Below are 21,618 nucleotides of genomic sequence, written 5' to 3'. Positions count from 1 at the left end.
ATGCCAGCTACGGTCGCAGGTTCGAATCCCGGCTCGGGCATGAATGTGTGTGCTGTCCTTAGGCTAGTTAGGTTTAAGTAGTTCTAAGTTCTAGGGGACTGATGACCTCAGATGTTGAGTCCCATAGTGCTCAGAGCCAGTCAATCATACGCAGACTATTGAGTAAAGAATGATAAACAGTTTTTGTCACGATTAAGCATATTTTCAAACAAACAGCACTGTTGTAAGTTACGTAACATACTATAGTTCCCATAAAGTTCTGCTAGTCATTGCCTGTTATTGGTGGTCATTAAGGTAATTAACTTCATTACATCCCAAATTAACGTCTTTTATGTTCATGTCACTAGTGTCTTTTACATCTAAGTTAGCGCATGTGCATTTTGTGCAGTTGCTGCTTTGTCTTACTCAAACGATACTTACGTGATTTCAAAGTCATTACCGTTTTATTCTCCAATCTCATTAACACTATATTTTGGCATTAAAAATTATGGCCAACTAAAGCGAAACTTTTTTTTTTATATTTCGATCGTTGTTGTACACAGTAACGAACACCCGTGCGACAGCGATCGGTTTGTAACTATCTGTGTTCCATCGGGAAGCATTGATCTTAAGCCTGATGCCTTGTTTGCATTAACAGCGGAATGTCAGGTACACGTGTCATAAGAAAATCTTGCAAAAACCGTAGGATATAAGTATGTTAAAGTCTGACTCTGATTTTGGACGGTTGCTCGATCGAACACGCAAGTCTCCGCCTTACGTCCTTCCCTGCGTCAGGAGACGACAGTGATAGAGACAGGAGTGAGCGATTATGTCACAGCAGTTAGGCTCTGTTCTGCGTTACTTTCACAAACAGCTGCTCACAGCTCGGTGCAGAACGACTAGCACGGCGTTACGCCTGTCGTGGTGGCAGGGTGGACGGCTCGGCCTGGGCTACTGTGAGGTTCTGTCAGGGGGAGGGGTGAGGTGGGAGGGGGTGATAGCGCGCTGCGGCCGGAAGCGTGCGGGGGCCTCCTACCTGGCCGGGTTGTTAGGCAGGCTTGTTAGGCGCGGACGTCGACGCCCAATTTGGAGGCCCGCCGGCAGGTGGGGTCGCCAGGGACTCGCGGCGCACGCCGAGGTCCTCCGGCGCGCCCTGTAAACCCGAGCGGCCGCACAGTAGCAATATCCGGGTCGACGGAGTCAGCAGATAGGCATTCTTGCTACCAGCGCTAGTGTGCCGGACAAAATATTAATCACCACCCAGGAGACATCACGCTGCCACCGTGTAACACCGCCCTTCGATAATAGCATCGGTTCGACGAGCAACAGGGTTCACAAGTTTTTTTCGATTATGCCACTCGTTCATCTTTAGCTCCCATGGAGCTACCAAATTGCTCGCTATTTGATTCTCCCATCTCACCTGCTGTTCCAAATAGTCTCACTTATTTTCCAGGAGATTAGAATCGGATAGTCTCGCCGGTAAGTAGAGCTGTTGTAGAGTACCCGAATGTTCTGCAAATGTGTCACGTGTGCATGCAGCCCTGTGGAGACACCTCTAGTCGCCTCGCAAGAAGGGCGTGTCCACATCGTACCGGCACTAGTCGGTCACCGGCAGTGCTGAAGTGTACATGCCGGCCAGTGTTCACAGTCACGTGCGAAATACACCCTCAAATAACTGGGAACCACCTCCGGTCTGAACCACACTCCGCCACACACCGCCGGCTAATCGCCTCATCCGGCACGCAGCTCACTCGTCACCTCGCACCACCTGACGAGAGGCACAGCGCGCCTCGCCTGACTGCACTACATCCTCCCACTCCGCCGCTGCCCACTTTCTTATCGGCTGTCAGCAAATATCTTTTTCGAGGTACTCTACTTCAAATGTCCATTTCCTGCGGTTCTCTTCACAGTGTTCGCACAGAAACTCCTTGAAGGGGAATCTCCACTCATCCACAGCAGAAACTGTCAGTTTTGAGATCGACTGCCGCCGACAAGACGTGCCAATTGTTTCCAGAGTGTGTCACCTTGCACCTTTTTATGACCGCTATGTATCCACCACGTTACACGGCTGCCAGTGGTACAGCATTCCTTATAGACACTGTGCGGTGTCAGATGAGCTGTTTGACCCGTAAGATGACACATATCCGATCCTCGGTGATCGTTAAGAAAGAGAACCCCCCCCCCCCCCAATAAGATCGTGCGATTTTGATAGAAGCAACGTTGCGCAATGGATAACGTCTGATTAAACGTTAATTACTAGGATTAGCCCTGTACGGCTTCCACACCTCACATGGATATATTAGTGATGTGATTCATCAAACTACTAAAGAAAATTAGCGATCACTGTAACAATTTTGTGTATTCTCGTAAAACACCAAACAAATCATTTACTCAATGAATAAAGCGTATAAACATTTATTAAGTGGACAAGAGATTGTAAATACGAATTATAGCCTTGCCACAGGTTGGTTAATTTATAAAAGCGCTATGTCCCCAGTACGGCCGCTTATTTGCAAGAAGAGATTAGTGATGTAAAGAAAGATCCCTGAAAACGGAGAACATACAGCAACACTTCCGACAAAGCGTATGATGGGTGCAACAAGCTGGCTGTCAATATAAAATCTTCTCAGCGATGTGGACTAACTATTTTCGTGTTCCCCTTATCGCCGCCGGCCGAGGTGGCGGAGCGGTTCTAGGCGCTACAGTCTGGAACCGCGCGACCGCTACGGGGACTGATGACCTCAGAAGTTATGTCCCATAGTGCTCAGAGCCATTTGAACCATTTTGAACCTTATCGCCAGTGTGTGCGTGTGCAAGCAGCACAGTTTTTGGAGACGTCAGCACAGGCGACTGTAAATTCTTAGTCCAACTCGGCCTCTTTACTGCACTCTTAAAGCAGAAACATCCCTCCCTGCAGTTCTCTGCAAAGACCTAGAGCAAGAGTCCTCCTCAGTCTTTCTGCAGCTAATGTGTTCTGCACAGCATCCTAAGGTGAAGTATGTCCGTACTTCACGAAACTTGACAGGTTCTACCAGTGTCGGGATCTCGCCGGCTAACTACAGCAGACCGGTTGTGGTTCCGACTAATAATCGTTTTATTTTTCTGAAAGATATAACACCAAAGAACAATCACTAACAATTTTACCATCAAGTTTCACAATTTCCTACTCTCGCGGATTTTTTATCGCGGATAACCAATAAGATATGGTGTGGGGGGCGGGGGGGGGGGGGAGAGGCAGAAAATCTCTGTGATTAGATTACAGATTGCCAGCCACAGCCAAGGTAAAAACTGGGAAATCACCCCTACTAGCGAAATAATTACTGGAAGCCAATCACAGATCACCTTACTAGGATTTGCATGGCACAGCAGCATTCAGTGGCTGGTCCCGTCGTGTGGAGCTCTTTATTTTCACCTGGCCTTCAGATCTTATCTAGCTAAAAAAAAAAGATTTCTTTTAGCTTCTCGCATAGTGCAGTTTTTTGCGGTATGCAGCCCGGTTTGTGCAATGCTCGTCCTGTGCAGACACGACAGACTGCCTTTATCCCGTTCTGTACTCGCCCAGTAATAGCGTACAGTACCACTCCTGTTCATCTGAGCTAACTTCCCTGTCACAAGCCAGCAGAAAGGCTCCCAAGGCTGCAGAAGTAACAGGTCCCACTCACTGTGTTAAGAGGACAAAGAGATGAAATGTTTAGCAGTGCAGCCACTGACAGTAGTGAATACTATCTACTGTTTTGATGCAGTGTCGAAGATTTGACCGTACTGTCTATTGGTATCAGCATATTCCATTATAAAAATATGTTACAAGATTCCAGGAGAGCTTCTGTGGAGTTCGGAAGGCAGGGGACGAGGTACTGGCGGAAGTAAAGTTGTGAGGACGGGTCGCTAGTCGTTCTTGTGTAGCTCAGTCGGTGGAACACTTGCTCGTGAAAGGAAAAGGCCCCGATTTCGAGTCTCGGTCCGGCACACAGTTTTAATCTGCCAGGAAGTTTCAGGTTAATCGATATTTTGGGATTAGGCTGCCCACGTAAAAACATGTAGAACCGTCCATCTTCACACCCCAATAAATCTGTGAAGCTTGTAGTGTCTTCATGATCACGTCCAAACATAACTCCTTTCTTCCTTCCGCTGACGCCTATCACACCAAGCCATCGTACTACTTTGATTCCATACAGGCGACTTACATATCGCTTCACTGTCACGGTTAGCGTCAGCACTGGAGGGTCAAGTGACCATCCGGTAGCAGTTCCACACCAACTGCAGTGTTTTAAAGCGACCAGTGACCTGTTTTGCTGCAGATTTTGATGGTAATTACATCGTTAGTATAGACATATGCCAGTAAAAAGTACCATCGACTTTTTACACACGTTTGGTAGCAATCTTAATAATTTTCATTCAATATCTTGAATGAACTTGCCTTAAAGTTCCCAAGAAACACATGCAGTGGCGTCTCCCTTGTTTGCAACACACGTCGAAGTCCAGATGTCGCTAATTTTCCTGGTACATGAAAAGAAGAGAAAGAAGCGACTATTTTTAGGTTAGGTATTCCATTGTATTGTCGAGTCTCCGTATTAAAAAAGCTGTACAGTGCTGGCATTGGGAACTAGATTCCTAGTACACGGATTTGAAGCTATGACGTGGACCAGATTAGTCATATATCACACACTAAAATAGTTTTAGGCAAGAATTTCTCCTGATTTTTACATTCCAGTGCCTTATATTTTATCTTTGTTCGTCGTTTTTAATTACTCATAATTCTCTACATCGTAGCTACATAGTAGCATTAGTGTTTCCTATTGTGACTACATTAAACTGAGCGCAGTGGTTCAAAAACCTGTATAACCCTGAGGTAGTGACACAGACTGCCATGTATAAGTATTATTTGCACGTCAAAACTGCTCGAAATGCGTACATATTCAGTGGATTGACTGGCAGTACACAAACGCAGTACTGAGTTTTTCTAGCAGTTGTTTCATAAACACAGTCACATGAATTAGCTATTGGTCTTCTTTTACACTGTGTATCAATATTTTTCAACATATAAAGTGCCTGTTGCTGGAATAATGACTAAAGATCATTTTGATAGTTACTTACGAAAATGATCTTTCTTTCACTATTTCGATATGCACTTGTAGCAGTAAAAATTACTCGCCATTGTTATTATTGATAAATAAATGAGTATGATATTAATATTCTGACTAGCAAACAGCGTTATACTGAAGTCACGTTACAACTCCAGTTTGACGACATCTGCAGTAGCACATGCTCATTCATGACGTATTTAATGCCCTTGCCTGTATGCAATTATTATGTGCTGATGCTGATGGCGATATCAGACCTACCGTTGTAGATGCACAACGTCCTCGGCATCAGATTTCGCAGTGCACCTGTGCCTCCTTCAACTGTTCGGGATTTAAAGGGGCGGCAAATTACTCAAAAGTCTACATACGAGTGTGGAACACTATGTAAAAGAAAAATTTAACTTCGTTGAAGGCGAAGTCATCCGAAGTAAGAGTGATTTCAGGTGTGCCGCAGGGGAGTGTCATAGGACCGTTGCTGTTCACAATATACACTCCTGGAAATTGAAATAAGAACACCGTGAATTCATTGTCCCAGGAAGGGGAAACTTTATTGACACATTCCTGGGGTCAGATACATCACATGATCACACTGACAGAACCACAGGCACATAGACACAGGCAACAGAGCATGCACAATGTCGGCACTAGTACAGTGTATATCCACTTTTCGCAGCAATGCAGGCTGCTATTCTCCCATGGAGACGATCGTAGAGATGCTGGATGTAGTCCTGTGGAACGGCTTGCCATGCCATTTCCACCTGGCGCCTCAGTTGGACCAGCGTGCAGTCCGCGTGAGACGACGCTTCATCCAGTCCCAAACATGCTCAATGGGGGACAGATCCGGAGATCTTGCTGGCCAGGGTAGTTGACTTACACCTTCTAGAGCACGTTGGGTGGCACGGGATACATGCGGACGTGCATTGTCCTGTTGGAACAGCAAGTTCCCTTGCCGGTCTAGGAATGGTAGAACGATGGGTTCGATGACGGTTTGGATGTACCGTGCACTATTCAGTGTCCCCTCGACGATCACCAGTGGTGTACGGCCAGTGTAGGAGATCGCTCCCCACACCATGATGCCGGGTGTTGGCCCTGTGTGCCTCGGTCGTATGCAGTCCTGATTGTGGCGCTCACCTGCACGGCGCCAAACACGCATACGACCATCATTGACACCAAGGCAGAAGCGACTCTCATCGCTGAAGACGACACGTCTCCATTCGTCCCTCCATTCACGCCTGTCGCGACACCACTGGAGGCGGGCTGCACGATGTTGGGGCGTGAGCGGAAGACGGCCTAACGGTGTGCGGGACCGTAGCCCAGCTTCATGGAGACGGTTGCGAATGGTCCTCGCCGATACCCCAGGAGCAACAGTGTCCCTAATTTGCTGGGAAGTGGCGGTGCGGTCCCCTACGGCACTGCGTAGGCTCCTACGGTCTTGGCGTGCATTCGTGCGTTGCTGCGGTCCGGTCCCAGGTCGACGGGCACGTGCACCTTCCGCCGACCACTGGCGACAACATCGATGTACTGTGGAGACCTCACGCCCCACGTGTTGAGCAATTCGGCGGTACGTCCACCCGGCCTCCCGCATGCCCACTATACGCCCTCGCTCAAAGTCCGTCAACTGCACATACGGTTCACGTCCACGCTGTCGCGGCATGCTACCAGTGTTAAAGACTGCGATGGAGCTCCGTATGCCAAGGCAAACTGGCTGACACTGACGGCGGCGGTGCACAAATGCTGCGCAGCTAGCGCCATTCGACGGCCAACACCGCGGTTCCTGGTGTGTCCGCTGTGCCGTGCGTGTGATCATTGCTTGTACAGCCCTCTCGCAGTGTCCGGAGCAAGTATGGTGGGTCTGACACACCGGTGTCAATGTGTTCTTTTTTCCATTTCCAGGAGTGTACATAAATCACCTTGTGGGCCCGCCGGTGTGGCCGTGCGGTTCTAGGCGCTTCAGTCTGGAACCGCGTGACCGCTACGGTCGCAGGTTCGAATCCTGCCTCGGGCATGGATGTGTGTGATGTCCTTAGGTTAGTTAGGTTTAAGTAGTTCTAAGTTCTAGGGGACTGATGACCACAGATGTTAAGTCCCATAGTGCTCAGAGCCATTTTTTGACCTTGTGGATGACATCGGAAGTTCACTGAGGCTTTTTGCAGATGATGCTGTGGTGTATCGAGAGGTTTTAACAATGGAAAATTGTACTGAAATGCAGGAGAATCTGCAGCAAATTGACGCATGGTGCAGGAAATGGCAATTGAATCTCAATGTCGACAAGTGTAATGTGCTGCGAATACAGAGAAAGATAGATCCCTTATCATTTAGCTACAATATAGCAGGTCAGCAACTGGAAGCAGTTAATTCCATAAACTATCTGGGAGTACGCATTAGGAGTGATTTAAAATGGAATGATCATATAAAGTTGATCGTCGGTAAAGCAGAAGCGAGACTGAGATTCTTTGGAAGAATCCTAAGGAAATGCAATCCGAAAACAAAGGAAGTAGGTTACAGTGCTCAGCAGTGTGGGATCCGTACGAGATAGGGTTGATAGAGAAGATCCAACGGAGAGCAGCGCGCTTCGTTACAGGATCATTTAGTAATCGCGAAAGCGTTACGTAGATGATAGATAAACTCCAGTGGAAGACTCTGCGGGAGAGACACTCAGTAGCTCGGTACGGGCTTTTGTTAAAGTTTCGAGAACATACCTTCACCTAAGAGTCAAGCAGTATATTGCTCCCTCTTACGTATATCTGGCGAAGAGACCATGAGGATAAAATCAGAGAGATTAGAGCCCACACAGAAGCATACGGACAATCCTTCTTTCCACGAACAATACGAGACTGGAATAGAAGGGAGAACAGATAGAGGTACTCAAGGTACCCTCCGCCACACACCGTCAGGTGGCTTGCGGAGTATGGATGTAGATGTAGATCTTCATTCAAGCTCTGTACCTGGTTTAAATATATGCGAAGTCTCATTAAAACTGTCAGGAATGATCCAATAAAAGAAATAAGTTTCACTTTTAATTACGAGTAATTCTTTCCTTCGTTACACTGCGGTGCAAAATCGTGCAAGGAATTTTCCGGTAATGTGAAAACGAGACACGTAATGAGGATGCGGACTGTCGGGACGGGACAAACAGCGGCCGCTGGTGCAACACGCACGCCGCCGCTCACTCTTCCGACTTCAAACAGGAGCCTGCGATGACAACGCTCCCGCCCCTAATTAGGCCCGGCGTGTACCAGCGCGGCGGCACGCGTCATTACGGATTCATCATGGCGCCGCAGTGCACTCGTATATAATATTTGTGTGTGTGTCTGTGTGTGCCCGCGCAGCGCCAAGCCCCACCCTCCCATTGTAATGACGCACGCGTTATTGTAGAGCGTGGGCGGCTGCCAGGGGTACGAATATAAATGTCGAGAGACGGCGCGGCCATATTTGCCCACTCCAATCAGTGCAATTATATGGGTGGCGGGGGAGGGGGGCGGTCGAGGCCGTTGGGACAGCCGGATAATGAATTGAACTATGGCAGAGTACACATGCAGAACAAATAGCCGTCACAAGAGCTAATTAGCAACCGGAGGATGATTAATGAAATGGCATTACACAAGAGGTTTTGTTGACTTGGTGGGGCGGCGTGGACCGCGTCCGATTATTCGCCAGTCGAGCGCTCGCTGCGAGATATCGCCGCGCGGCGCGATGCTCTTTTGTCCCTCTGCTCGCGAACCGTTATTTCTGCCCACGCGGTCGCCGCGGTATTCCGCGGCAAACACAAACTTCCTTTTTACTTTTTCACTGTTCAGCTCGTTACTAATAGATGCTTCGTTAATTCTCTGTAGGTTCCTCTTTTTGTCCCGCGTATCCGGTTACAGAATTTTAACCGCACGGTATCGTGTTGTTATTTTTTCTCTTTGTTAGCAGTGCTACTCAAATAATCGAGCGATATACAACGCATTATTTTCCTTTTTTCTTTTTTTCTTTAATTCTTATGTCAATGCTTGCTTGTAAAATGTCTCTTCCTCCTTTCTGTTTCAGCGTTTTTGTAAAAATAGTCTTAATAAGAGCTGCTACCTTCGCTTTAACCTGCGGGCCGGGTTCAGGACTATTGATAAATATCTTCAAACTACAATACGAAGATTCCAAGATCCGACCGTTGGACTCGAAAACTTACAGCGCAAATAATCACAACTTACTCGTCGCCACTAGCGTAGAAATCTCCAGAAATACAAAACAGGATAACACCCGAAAGCTGCATTGGAAGAGTCACTTCAAAATCTAAACACGTTCTCAGACATAAAAGCTGTTTTTTTTCCACTTAAGATAAAAAGCAGTAAAGGAAACAAAAGAAAAATTCGGGGTAGGTATTAAAATTCATGGAGAAGAAATAAAAACTTTGAGGTTCGCCGATGACATTGTAATTCTGTCAGAGACAGCAAAGGACTTGGAAGAGCAGTTGAATGGAATGGACAGTGTCTTGAAAGGAGGATATAAGATGAACATCAACAAAAGCAAAACAAGGATAATGGAATGTAGTCTAATTAAGTCGGGTGATGCTGAGGGAATTAGATTAGGAAATGAGGCACTTAAAGTAGTAAAGGAGTTTTGCTATTTGGGGAGCAAAATAACTGATGATGGTCGAAGTAGAGAGGATATAAAATGTAGGCTGGCAATGGCAAGGAAAGCGTTTCTGAAGAAGAGAAATTTGTTAACATCCAGTATTGATTTAAGTGTCAGGAAGTCATTTCTGAAAGTATTCGTATGGAGTGTAGCCATGTATGGAAGTGAAACATGGACGATAAATAGTTTGGACAAGAAGAGAATAGAAGCTTTCGAAATGTGGTGCTACAGAAGAATGCTGAAGATTAGATGGGTAGATCACATAACTAATGAGGAGGTATTGAATAGGATTGGGGAGGAGAGAAGTTTGTGGCACAACTTGACCAGAAGAAGGGATCGGTTGGTAGGACATGTTCTGAGGCATCAAGGGATCACCAATTTAGTATTGGAGGGCAGCGTGGAGGGTAAAAATCGTAGAGGGAGACCAAGAGATGAATACACTAAGCAGATTCAGAAGGATGTAGGTTGCAGTAGGTACTGGGAGATGAAAAAGCTTGCACAGGATAGAGTAGCATGGAGAGCTGCATCAAACCAGTCTCAGGACTGAAGACCACAACAACAACAACAACAAGATAAATCTCGCCTTTGCTGTCTCTTCCGACAAGAAAACCCACAGCTAGCTAACACATCCATAACCTAACACCCAATCACACTCGCCTAATCGCAACACTTGTCCGGAAAGAATAAGATAGGTGATAACAACTCCACACTCACGGACGTGAACACAATTGCGAATTCTTATAGCTTTCCTTTATACCTTGCCTTCCCGGCCGGCTGAAGTGGCCAAGCGGTTCTAGGCGCTTCAGTCTGGAACCGCAACACCGCTAAGATCGCTGGTTCGAATCCTGCCTCTGGCGTGGATGTGTGTGTTGTCGTTAGGTTAGTTACGTTTAAGTAGTTCTAAGTTCTAGGGGATTAATGACCTGAGAAGTTGAGTCCCATAGTGCTCAGAACCATTTTTTTCCTTCCCGTCCATTTTCTGAAGTCGTAAAACAGCGTGGAGTTGAACAGACATTCTGACTGGACGTTTGTGTACCTGTGCTGTAAAACATGTAACTTCCACAGATATTAGCAGGGTCATCAATGAATTTTATCACTGATTTCCTTCCACCTTGAAGCTTAATCCCACTGCTAAACTTTTCTGTTTCATAGTTTCATGCATTCTGGATGTTGAACTTTGTGGCTGTTATTGAAATAAGTGTTGATAATGGAGAACACAACCAGACACGCAAACTTTCAAAAAAGCTTTAGTTTAGTGTCGTATCCTGTTTCGGGAAATCATGACTATTTCAAATACCTAGTCTTGTTTCCGTACTATATTATGCCCGTCGGCAGCATGTCATCCGCTGCTACAATGCGTAGAAGTATTTCAGTGGTTAACGCCATTTTATATGCCGTGTAGGTGACTTAAATAATGCAGAAAAATATGCTATTGTGACTGCAATTAATAACACACAAAGTGAACGAATTATTTGCATTTACATCGTCATTTCGTCCACTTTCTACAGTGTACATTTCTGAGTGGATGTAGACATAGACCATACAAACAACTGTGGCATACCAACACTACAGTATTATTCACATCAGATTCGCCTTTACACATGTGTTATACGCGTAGTTTGTTTGTTTACAGTAAAAAGATTATTCACAAAGCAAAGGTATCACTCGCTTCCCAACAAGCAAGAGAAGTGCAACAATTTAATAACAGAAAAAAATTCTTTACCTGCAAGAATCCACTAATTGTTTAAAGGCCATAAGACAAATTCTGTCACAGGGGTTTTCTTCTGGAGCAACTGACGGTGGAATTTTCACAAAACACGATAGGACCATCATTAGTGTGCAGATAAAATGATCAGCTGTATTGTTGAGCCCCTCAGGGGGCACCCCACTCTTTGGTGAGTTAGTGCTTGGCTGCCACGGGGGCCCAGCCTTTAAAGCACCTTTCCCTTCCGTGCTGCATTTCTGTCCTCCTGGTATTCTTTTTCCCCTTCCTTGGGGAACATGTCAGGGATATCTTTTGGGAATGTGTTCTGCATTTTCAGTAGCCTGTCATCAGAATAGTCCACACGCTGTTTCTTTCTTTCTCCGTTCTCCATCTCCTATCCTTCCTCCGCTTCAGCGTTTGTGTTCTTCTTTGCTTTTTATTCATCGCTGTGCTCATCTGAAGGCCGGCCCACGCCTCTGACGCATAACAGGTGAATGGATAATGTGTGATTCCTAGCCCCGTGTCGTCAGGCAGGGTTTTCATGCACTCCCTGGTACAGGCCAGGCCCAGAGAGGGGTGACTGCCTGAGCTGTTACCTTCATAGCTGGCAATTGGTCTCTCTTTCTCAGAAGTTCGGGAGGGGTGACCCCAGTTGTGGACAATCACCTAAAGCGGGTAAGCACTTCTCTGAGGGGGGGGGGGGGGGGTGCGCAGTTGGAAGGAGCGCGCCATCGGAGACACTGGAAATCATGAGGGATTTACATGCAATGAGCCAATCACCATTTCAGCTTAGGTCTACCAAACGGAAATGGAAAGAACCTAAAGACTGAAAGACTCGCTCAGCTGCACTTCCGTTCCTCGTCGTATCACATACTGAAAAAGGTCAGTCCTTTGCTATGGTTAATGCGTTTATAATTCAGAAAGGTGTTGGCCACGTGAAAGCCTGCCGTCGTTTATGCAGTGACACTTTTCTTTTGCAGACGAATCTTGATTTTCAAGCCCAAGAACTGCTTACAGCCGCCCTCCTCCACGACTATCCCATTCGTGTTGAGGCCCATCGAAGGCTGAATTCTTTACACTAGGCTGCTCGATGGTTTGACAAAGAGAGAAATTCAAACTTGCCTCTCTGGTCAAGCCGGCTGGAGTGGCCGAGCGGTTCTAGGCGCTACAGTCTGGAACCGCGCGACCGGTACGGTCGCAGGTTCGAATCCTGCCTCGGGCATGGTTGTGTGTGTGACGTCCTTAGGTTAGTTAGGTGTAAGTAGTTCTAGGAGACTGATGACCTCAGATGTTAAGTCCCATAGTGCTCAGAGCCATTTGAACCATTTTCTCTGGTCAAGGCATCACTGCAGTCCATCAGGTAAGGAAAAGGTTGATGCAATCTTAGTACCAACACGCACTCTTTTGCTCATGTTTGCTGGGATAGTGCTTCATCAGAAATCAAAGCAGGCTGTGAAGTCATCACGGTCCAACTGTACATTCCAAACCGTATACGTTGCTACCAGTATCAACGTTACAATCACACTCGACTGTCCTATCGAAACACCGCCAAATGTGTTACTTGTGGTAGGGATGGTCATGAGTGCGATTGCCTGCCTCCTCCTCTCCGTATCAATTGCAATGGTGACCACGCAGCCTCATCCCGAGAATGTCCTGTGTATCTCGATGAGTGGGCCGTCCAGATCTGATTACGCAGACTTGCAGCCTTAAGCTCAGCACCGCGGTTGTAAAATCTCCTGGTGTCGTGGTAGTATCCCCGTCTCCCTCTCGTACAACAAACTGCCAGATGGTATCCTCCTGTGGCGAAATCATCTGCTATACAACAGGCCGGAGGGAAAGGTCAGAAGGATTACTCCGTGAACATATCGTACGTCCTTCCAGCTAACAAACATCTTAGTCTTATCTACCAACCAGAAATGCTCTAAGAAATCCAAAAAGGGCCAACGGTCTTCTCATTCCCCGACCGGCCTCTGTTTCGCCGGTGTGCACCACCAACCGTTATTCTGCCCTTGAATCTGCAGGCCGACCCATAGAGAATGCTGATGCTTCTTTCAATCTGATGGAACAGGATCCTCCAGAATCTGCGGCCTGTAACAGTGAGTCCACGATGGCCGGCACTCGGCAGCGGCCCAGATGACAACCCTTCATTTTTTCCCTCCTCCCTTTTTCCCGCCATGATTCTCCTTCAATGGAACGTGTGTGACAGTAGATCTCACAAGGAGGAAATATGGCTGCTCTTGGAATCGCAGCGTCCAATCGTTTTCTGCTTCCAGGAAACAAAATTGCGCCCTTTCGAGCGCTTTGACCTCTCGCATTTCTTTCCAGTCCGCTTTGACCTTTCCCCTGACGACGGCATTCCATCTCATGAGAGAGTTACGCTTCTCATCCGGGATGACGTTCATAGTCAAACCATCTCATTGAACAACTGGCTGCAAGCTGTTGCAGTTCCCATTTTCCTTCCTCTCTTCACCTTTCCTCTTTGTAACGTCTACATCCCTCTGTCATTTGGTGTCACCAGGAACGACTTCGTCCAGCTTATTGGTCAACTGCCTCACCCCTTTTTGCTGCTCAGTGACTTTAATACTCATATCCCATCTGGGGCTTCCAGAATCGGCCTGACAGGTGCCGTTTTGGCTGACCTTCTCAATCAACTTAACCTCATCCGCCTTAACACTGGAGCATCCACTTTCCTTTCAGGCTCCACACACACCTATTCCCATTTGGACCTCTCATTCTGAACAGCCAAGCTTTTCTGTTGTGTGGAGTGGTCTGTTCTCTCTGACACATACTCGTGTGCTGTCCATTTTTTTTTCTTTAAAAAAAATTCTTTATTCTGTCCAATTGTTTCATACATCATAACCCACCCACCACCTTATACATTAGTGGGGCTTAAATCTACATTACATTTTATCACATTAGCAGCATTTTTACTTTTATTTCTAGTTGTTAGTGAGCTTACTTGCTACAGGAAATGATGAGTTAGTTGACTCCTGCCCCACCTACGTGTAAACCCAACTGGCAGCTTTCTAAGGCTGACTTGAGGCTTTACTTCTCCCTGGCGACCTTCGCGGAACAACATTTACTCAGTTGTATGACCAGGTAGAATACTTAGCGCCGAAGAATGTTCCATTCCTCGTACTTCACCTTTACCACGGCACATCCCACTCCCTTGGTGGACTGAGGCGTGCCGCGACGCAATTCGCGCGCGGAAACGTACTGTCCGCGTTTTTAACCGTCATCCTATGATGACAAACTGTGTCCAGTGTCGTCACATCCTTCGCGACAGCAGAAAAGCTAGCTGTATTTCATTTACTAGTTCATTTAACAGATCCACTCCCTCTTCTGTCGTGTGAGCCAACCTCTGGCGGCTCTCTGGGACCAAGGTCCATTCCACAACTTCCAACCTTACAATAGTGGATGATGTCATGGTGGGTTCTGCAGCTATCTCCAACACCTTAGGCCGCTATTTTGCGGAGATTTAGAGCTCCACAGACTATCATCCTGCCTTTTTCCATCGGAAACGAGTGGGCGAGGCTTGGGTGATACCCTTCTCCTCTCAGAAACGTGAATGCTACAATGTCACCTTTACCATGGGGCTAGATCTTGTTCTCACTTTATCCCAGTCTACCGCCCCAGGGCTGACACTGTTTACATTCAGACGTTGCAGCACATTTTTCTAATGGGCAAGCTCTTTCTGCTTTACACGTAGAATCGCATCTGGGCAGATGGCCCGTTTCCCAGACACCGGCCTGAGGCTCTGTCGGAAAGGACAAACACCTTCCTTCTAGCTACCGCCCATTTCACTCACTAGCTGCGTTTGCAAGGTGATTGAACATGTGATTCATGCCCAGCTGATATGGTGACTCGAATCTCTCAATTTACTAACAGCAGCACGATGTGGATTCTGAGTTCGCTGTCACCTTGTCGACCCATGTCATGAACGGTTTTCTTCGGAAATACAAGACTGTGGCTGTGTTTTTTGATTTGGCGAAAGCGTAAGACGCATTATGGAGGACTGGTAGAGCGTCGACACTGGATTTCGCTTTTCCACTGATAAAACCGTTTGTATGAATTTCTGGCGGTGCAATGGGTTTCTTCCTCTGTCTTTACATCTTGGGCCTGTTGATCTTCCATTGGCTGAAACTACGTAATTCCTTGGGTTCATGCCTGACAAGAAGCTTCCTCGGTCCTCCCACATGTCTTACCTGACCACCTATTGTACTTGGTCCCTCAGTGTCGTATGTGCCCAAAGCAGTACTTCCCGGGAGCGGATCAGACCACACTCCTCCATTTGTACCAATCCCTTTTCCGTTCGAAAGTAGACTGTGGGTGCTTCATTTATACATCTACATGTCTATCCATGCTACGCTGTCTAAACACAATCCATTATCGTGGAATCCGTTCGGCGCCATTTACAGTAGCCTGGTTGAGACACTCTATGCAGAAGCTATCAAAGTACCGCTGTCGTACCAGCGTGGTATGCTGTTTGTCTGGCATGGCCGACCAACCATCCAATGTTCCCTTCTTCGATGACTCCTTTAACTGCCAGTATGAGGCGCTCCCTCTTTTCATTTACTTTCTGGAATTCGCTTTCGGCTATTGCTCCAGCAGCTTAACTTCACGCTACCTGCCATTTTCGCGATGGGTGTGAATCCTTCACCACCTTGGCTTCACGCGGCACCCCATGTTCGCCATAGAACTTAATTCCCCTCCTCAGACAATTAGTCCAGATTCGATCTATCACGACCTTCACACGGAACTTAGCGATAGCACCTTTGTGTACACTGACGCCTCTCGGAGGGGCCGTTGTATCGGGTGTGCCTCCGTCGTTGGCGCCTACGATTTTCGGTATTGGCTTCTGGAAATTGCTCAGTATTTGCACCAGAGCTATTCACCCTGTACTAGGCCACGAAGTACATTCGGTGACACAGGCTTCTCAAATGTGTCATCAGCTCTGACTCTTTCAGTGCTGTACATACTCCGTCCCTTAGTGCAACAGATCCAAGAGAGCTTCCACCTGCTCATTCTTGAGGGAGCCTCTGTGATAATCATCTTGTGGTTTGTGGTGTTGCAGTTCTTCTTGTTACGTTCGTGTTTGCCACGAAAATGGGACGAGGAATTCCGCCTTATGCAAGACACTTTTTTTCAGTTTTGTTTCACCCAGACATGTTTCAGCAATGTTTGTGTGACCTTCAGTGGGTCACTTTTATTTTCTGACTGTAAAATTATTTTTACGTATTAACATTTAGCGAAACTTTTGGTACATAATATTTAAAATTTTGTGAATGAATAATTGTTGTAAATATTATACATCATTTGTTCATAGTTCATAGCTGAGATATGTATTAACAACCTGATGCACTGTGTGTTGTTTATAACATTATGTCACTGTTCTATTTATAGCTTAATTGGCAATTGCATCTTTGGCTAGGTCATAGACTGTACTGGACGGCCTAGGACATACATTCGCTATAGCTGGAATCGTGGAATCGAGTGCTTCTACTGTGAATATCATTGATCCTGATGATCAACTCCTGACGAGAGCTGGAGAGCAGGAGTATTTAACGGGAGCTAGTACGAGACTCTGACGCAAGTTTCTGTTCGTAATGACCGAATGTGTCAATTTTATTCTGCTGTATTAACGGGCTGTGAACTGCTGTGTCGGTCGCTCGCTATGTGCTCGTACGAAACTTGCCTCATGAGCTAACATCAGTTGCTTCACTTCCATTGGTTTTCTATCGCAGTCTGATTTGTGCTGAATGTGTGTCGTCACTCAGCAAGGAGTGTCACAATGTGTTGTCGACCTCGCCCACTTGTGACGTACTGGCTTGCTTCTGTCGCTGGCATGACGCAAATCTGCCCGTAGAAACGTCAATGAGTTTTAATTTTTCTTTCTTTTTTTAAATTTCTGCCCCTTTACTATTCTGTTCCGTGACTAAATAAGAAAGTGCCTGTTAAGAGATTTGACTCTCGAGCGTCTGTGCTGTGCTTAACTTGCTCGAATAGCTCGAAAAGAATCTGCAAGAAGTTGTTTGTTAGTATTTCTATTGATAGTTGACAAATGTACGGAGTGAGGGTGCGAATCTTTTATCTGCTTTACTGGTTCTGGTCCGTGCACGCTCGTAAATGGTACTACGGTTGCTTCTCGATTTACACAGATTAGGATCGATAGTGTCGGAGGGAGCCCCCAGTGCAGCCATGTAGAGTGGAGAGGCGGCGCGTGCTGGAACTGGAAGCTCCCCGACTCCTGGAGAGACGGCATAAATCTCTTGCTGGCCGGCAGGTGATGCGCTTTAATGAGCGCTTGTTATAAATCCGCGGCCCCACATCCATTAAAGCAAATTGACACGTACGCGCGCCATGTTTACACCGCGCTTGTTAGGGCCCGCGTAACGAAGCCGGGAAGGCGTCGTGGTGGGGGGTGGGGGATGGGGAAGGTAGGAGTGGGTTCTTGGCAGAGGCGGCTGTTGCCCCTCTCCTCTCCTCTCCTCTCCAGCCGGCTCGCCGCTGCCTGCGGGCGGGGTGCTAGGGATGCAGTCAGTGAGACGGGGGGGGGGGGGGGGGGCAAGCCTCCAGCACCGGCCGCTGTATTTAAAGCGGCGCTAGGCCTAAACGACCGCGAAAAAGAAAGACGACAAAATCACTTTCGAAAATTGGAACATTGTCGAGTGCTGTTAAGTGTGAAACATTTCTGGCATATTAACGTAGTCACCGGGAGTTGACTGCATAGAGTTACGTCCTGTGACTGTGAAGTCACTGGTTCTAATCTCGATATGACAACCTTTATTTTACTTTGATTTACATTTCATTTTTTGTTAACGAATAGAAATGTTGATTATCAAATAATGACTCTCATCTTTTTATTTTTAATGACTAATCGTGTGAAAACGTGAGTAGTCGCAAGAAATTAAATTCGATACAAAAGATAAATTTTATTTCTAGGGATGGAACGTTATCATTCATGTATATAACATTTTTGTATTTAAAATACAGCATTTCGCAGTTCCTTAGCGAATTTTAATTGATTTTATACTACCGGTAATTAAAACCATGTTTTTTTTAATTAAAAAATTAGCTGTAACCCACAACTGCCCTCGCATATAAGTAGTTTCGTTATGATTTGTAATGACGTAAAAGTAAACTGTTGTGTGTGCAATAACATCAACTCCCCTCACATGTTTTCCTGCTTGGTTAAACGTAACTCGTGATGTGCGCCCTGCCGCCCCTTCTCAACACCCCCCCCCCCCCTCACACACACACACACACACACACAAAATAAAAATACTGCACCAAATCACGACGTGGCGTACGCAACATCGCTGCCAAGTGGTGCAGGGACAGCTGCATTACGCTATTGAATTAGCTATTCGTTATACAACGTATACAAATTTAAATTTTATATTTTTTTGACATCTTTCCTGTTCATTGATGAAAGAAAATCTATTCCACTCACTACTTCACCCTCATAGAGTTAGGTAATTTCATTTTCTGCTGTAGCCTATGTTATTCTTCAGGGTTCAAGCTATCTCCATACCAAATACAGGGTGATTCAAAAAGAATACCACAACTTTAGGAATTTAAAACTCTGCAACGACAAAAGGCAGAGCTAAGCACTATCTGTCGGCGAATTAAGGGAGCTATAAAGTTTCATTTAGTTGTACATTTCTTCGCTTGAGGCGCTGTTGACTAGGCGTCAGCGTCAGTTGATGCTAAGATGGCGACCGCTCAACAGAAAGCTTTTTGTGTTATTGAGTACGGCAGAAGTGAATCGACGACAGTTGTTCAGCGTGCATTTCGAACGAAGTATGGTGTTAAACCTCCTGATAGGTGGTGTATTAAACGTTGGTATAAACAGTATCGGCCGCCAGGCAGCCCGTGACAGAGCACTTCATCACTGGCCTCCAAGAAGCCCTGATCTTTTACCCCCTGCGATTTTTTCTTATGGAGGTATGTTAAGGATATGGTGTTTCGGCCACCTCTCCCAGCCACCATTGATGATTTGAAACGCGAAATAACAGCAGCTATCCAAACTGTTACGCCTGATATGCTACAGAGAGTGTGGAACGAGTTGGAGTATCGGGTTGATATTGCTCGTGTGTCTGGAGGGGGCCATATTGAACATCTCTGAACTTGTTTTTGAGTGAAAAAAAACCTTTTTAAATACTCTTTGTAATGATGTATAACAGAAGGTTATATTATGTTTCTTTCATTAAATACATATTTTTAAAGTTGTGGTGTTCTTTTTGAATCACCCTGTATAACTGAAATACGTTCAACGGTTCAGTCGTGTAGACGTATTAGTATCAGACAGTCTTACCTTCGCATTTATAATATTAGTATGGATATGATTCAGTATCTGTTAAATAACATACCATTTGATAATATAATTTAAGTAAAAAAAGTAGTTGCTATAAACGAGAACCGAATCAGTGACTTGACGGTTACAAGACGTCTAGACGGCGCACTCAACAACCACTGACTGTGTTAATGCACGCCGGCCGGTGTGGCCGTGCGGTTCTAAGCGCGTCAGTTTGGAACCGCGTGACCGCTACGGACGCAGGTTCGAATCATGCCTCGGGCATGGAAATTGTGTGATGTCTTTAGGTTAGTTAGGTTTAAGTAGTTCTAAGTTCTAGGGGACTCATGACCTCAGTAGTTAAGTCCCATAGTGCTCAGAGCCATATGAACCATTTGTTAATGCACTAGAAATGTTTTCTACCTAGTAGCGCTCGGAAATATTCTAATTTTCAAAGGCAATTTCTTCGAATTTCTTTCTTGAGAACTGTATCGTACTAATTTAGGAAATTTATGTCTACGCACTGAGCTTCGTATCCTGCAAGTCTGAAAAAATCGAAGAGAGCCATTGCGTAAGGTCCCCTTGTTAGTCACTCAGGTTTGACTGGGAATTTCCGGTTTTGAGACGCACAAATTACGCAAGCTGTGGCTAAGTCATGTCCCCGCTATATCCTTTCTTTCAGGAGTGCTAGTTCTGCAAGGTTCGTAGGAGAGCTCATGTAAACTGGCAGAAGTGAAGCTGTGAGGACGGAGCGTGAGTCGTGCTTGGGTAGCTCAGTTGGTAGAGCACTTGCCCGCGAAAGGCAAAGGTCCCGAGTTCGAGTCTCGGCCCGGCACATAGTTTTAATCTGCCAGGAAGTTTCAACTGCACGAGCAGTTCGACGACGTTTGCAGCAGTATGAACTATCAGCTCTGAGACCATGGCTGCGGTTATCCTTGACGCTGCATCACAAACTGGAGCGCCTGCAATGGTCTACTCAACGACGAACCTGGGTGCACGAATGGCAAAACGTCATTTTTTCGGATGAATCCAGGTTCTGTTTACAGCATCATGATGGTCGCATCCGTATTTGGCGACATCGCGGTGACGCACATTGGAAGCGTGTATTCGTCATCGCCATACTGACGTATCACCCGGCGTGATGGTATGGGGTGCCATTGGTTACACGTCTCGGACACCTGTTGTTCACATTGACGGCACTTTGAACAGTGGACGTTACATTTCAGATGTGTTATGACCCGTGGCTTTACCCTTCATTCGATCCCTGCGAAACCCTACATTTCAGCAGGATAATTCACGACCGCATGTTGCTGGTCCTGTACGGGCCTTTCTGGACACAGAAAATGTTCGACTGCTGCCCTGGCCAGCACATTCTCCAGATCTCTCACCAATTGAAAACGCCTGGTCAATGGTGGCCGAGCAACTGGCTCGTCACAATACGCCAGTCACTACTCTTGATGAACTGTGGTATCGTGTTGAAGCTGCATGGGCAGCTGTACCTGCCTACACGCCATCCAAGCTCTATTGGACTCAATGCCCACAGAAGTGGTTGTTCTGGATACTGATTTCTCAGGATCTATGCACCCAAATTGCGTGAAAATGTAATCACATGTCAGTTCTAGTATAATATATTTGTCCAATGAATACCCGTTTATTATCTGCATTTCTTCTTGGTGTAGCAATTTTAATGGCCAGTAGTGTATATTCACCACAAACGGAATTTTTTTCTTCTATGGTGCTCCAACACCAACACTCCTGTTACTATGCGCCTACATTTCTCGTATCATTCTTTCATAAAAGATGGGCCTGTCGCAAAATCCACACACGTGTGTGTCCATATGTGTTCGTTCGACGCTCTCTTACCCTTCTGCAGCCTTAGGGGAAACGGACAGTTTTTTTTTCCTCTGGCCTTAATTTTCTGTATTCTTTGAAAATTTGTCAGTATT

General features: G+C 46.3%; 1 protein-coding gene and 1 non-coding gene across 2 annotated transcripts in view; one reads left to right on the top strand and one right to left on the bottom strand.

The window, feature by feature from the left end:
• Positions 1 to 1,027: 1,027 nt before the first annotated feature.
• LOC124805041 (mucin-19-like) overlaps positions 1,028 to 21,618 on the bottom strand; it is a 173,415-nt gene continuing 152,824 nt past the window's right edge. Inside the window, exon 9 of the mRNA XM_047265462.1 lies at positions 1,028 to 1,208. Coding sequence (XP_047121418.1) covers positions 1,028 to 1,208 — 181 coding nt within the window. The remainder of the gene's footprint in view (positions 1,209 to 21,618) is intronic.
• On the top strand, positions 20,434 to 20,508 carry Trnas-cga. Its single transcript has one exon. It is a non-coding gene; the product is annotated as a tRNA-Ser (tRNA).

Source organism: Schistocerca piceifrons, chromosome 7 (assembly GCF_021461385.2).
Source record: "Schistocerca piceifrons isolate TAMUIC-IGC-003096 chromosome 7, iqSchPice1.1, whole genome shotgun sequence".
NCBI classification, from domain to species: domain Eukaryota; kingdom Metazoa; phylum Arthropoda; class Insecta; order Orthoptera; family Acrididae; genus Schistocerca; species Schistocerca piceifrons.
Note: the sequence above shows the minus strand (reverse complement) of the source record. Positions and strands in the feature narration are given on the sequence as shown.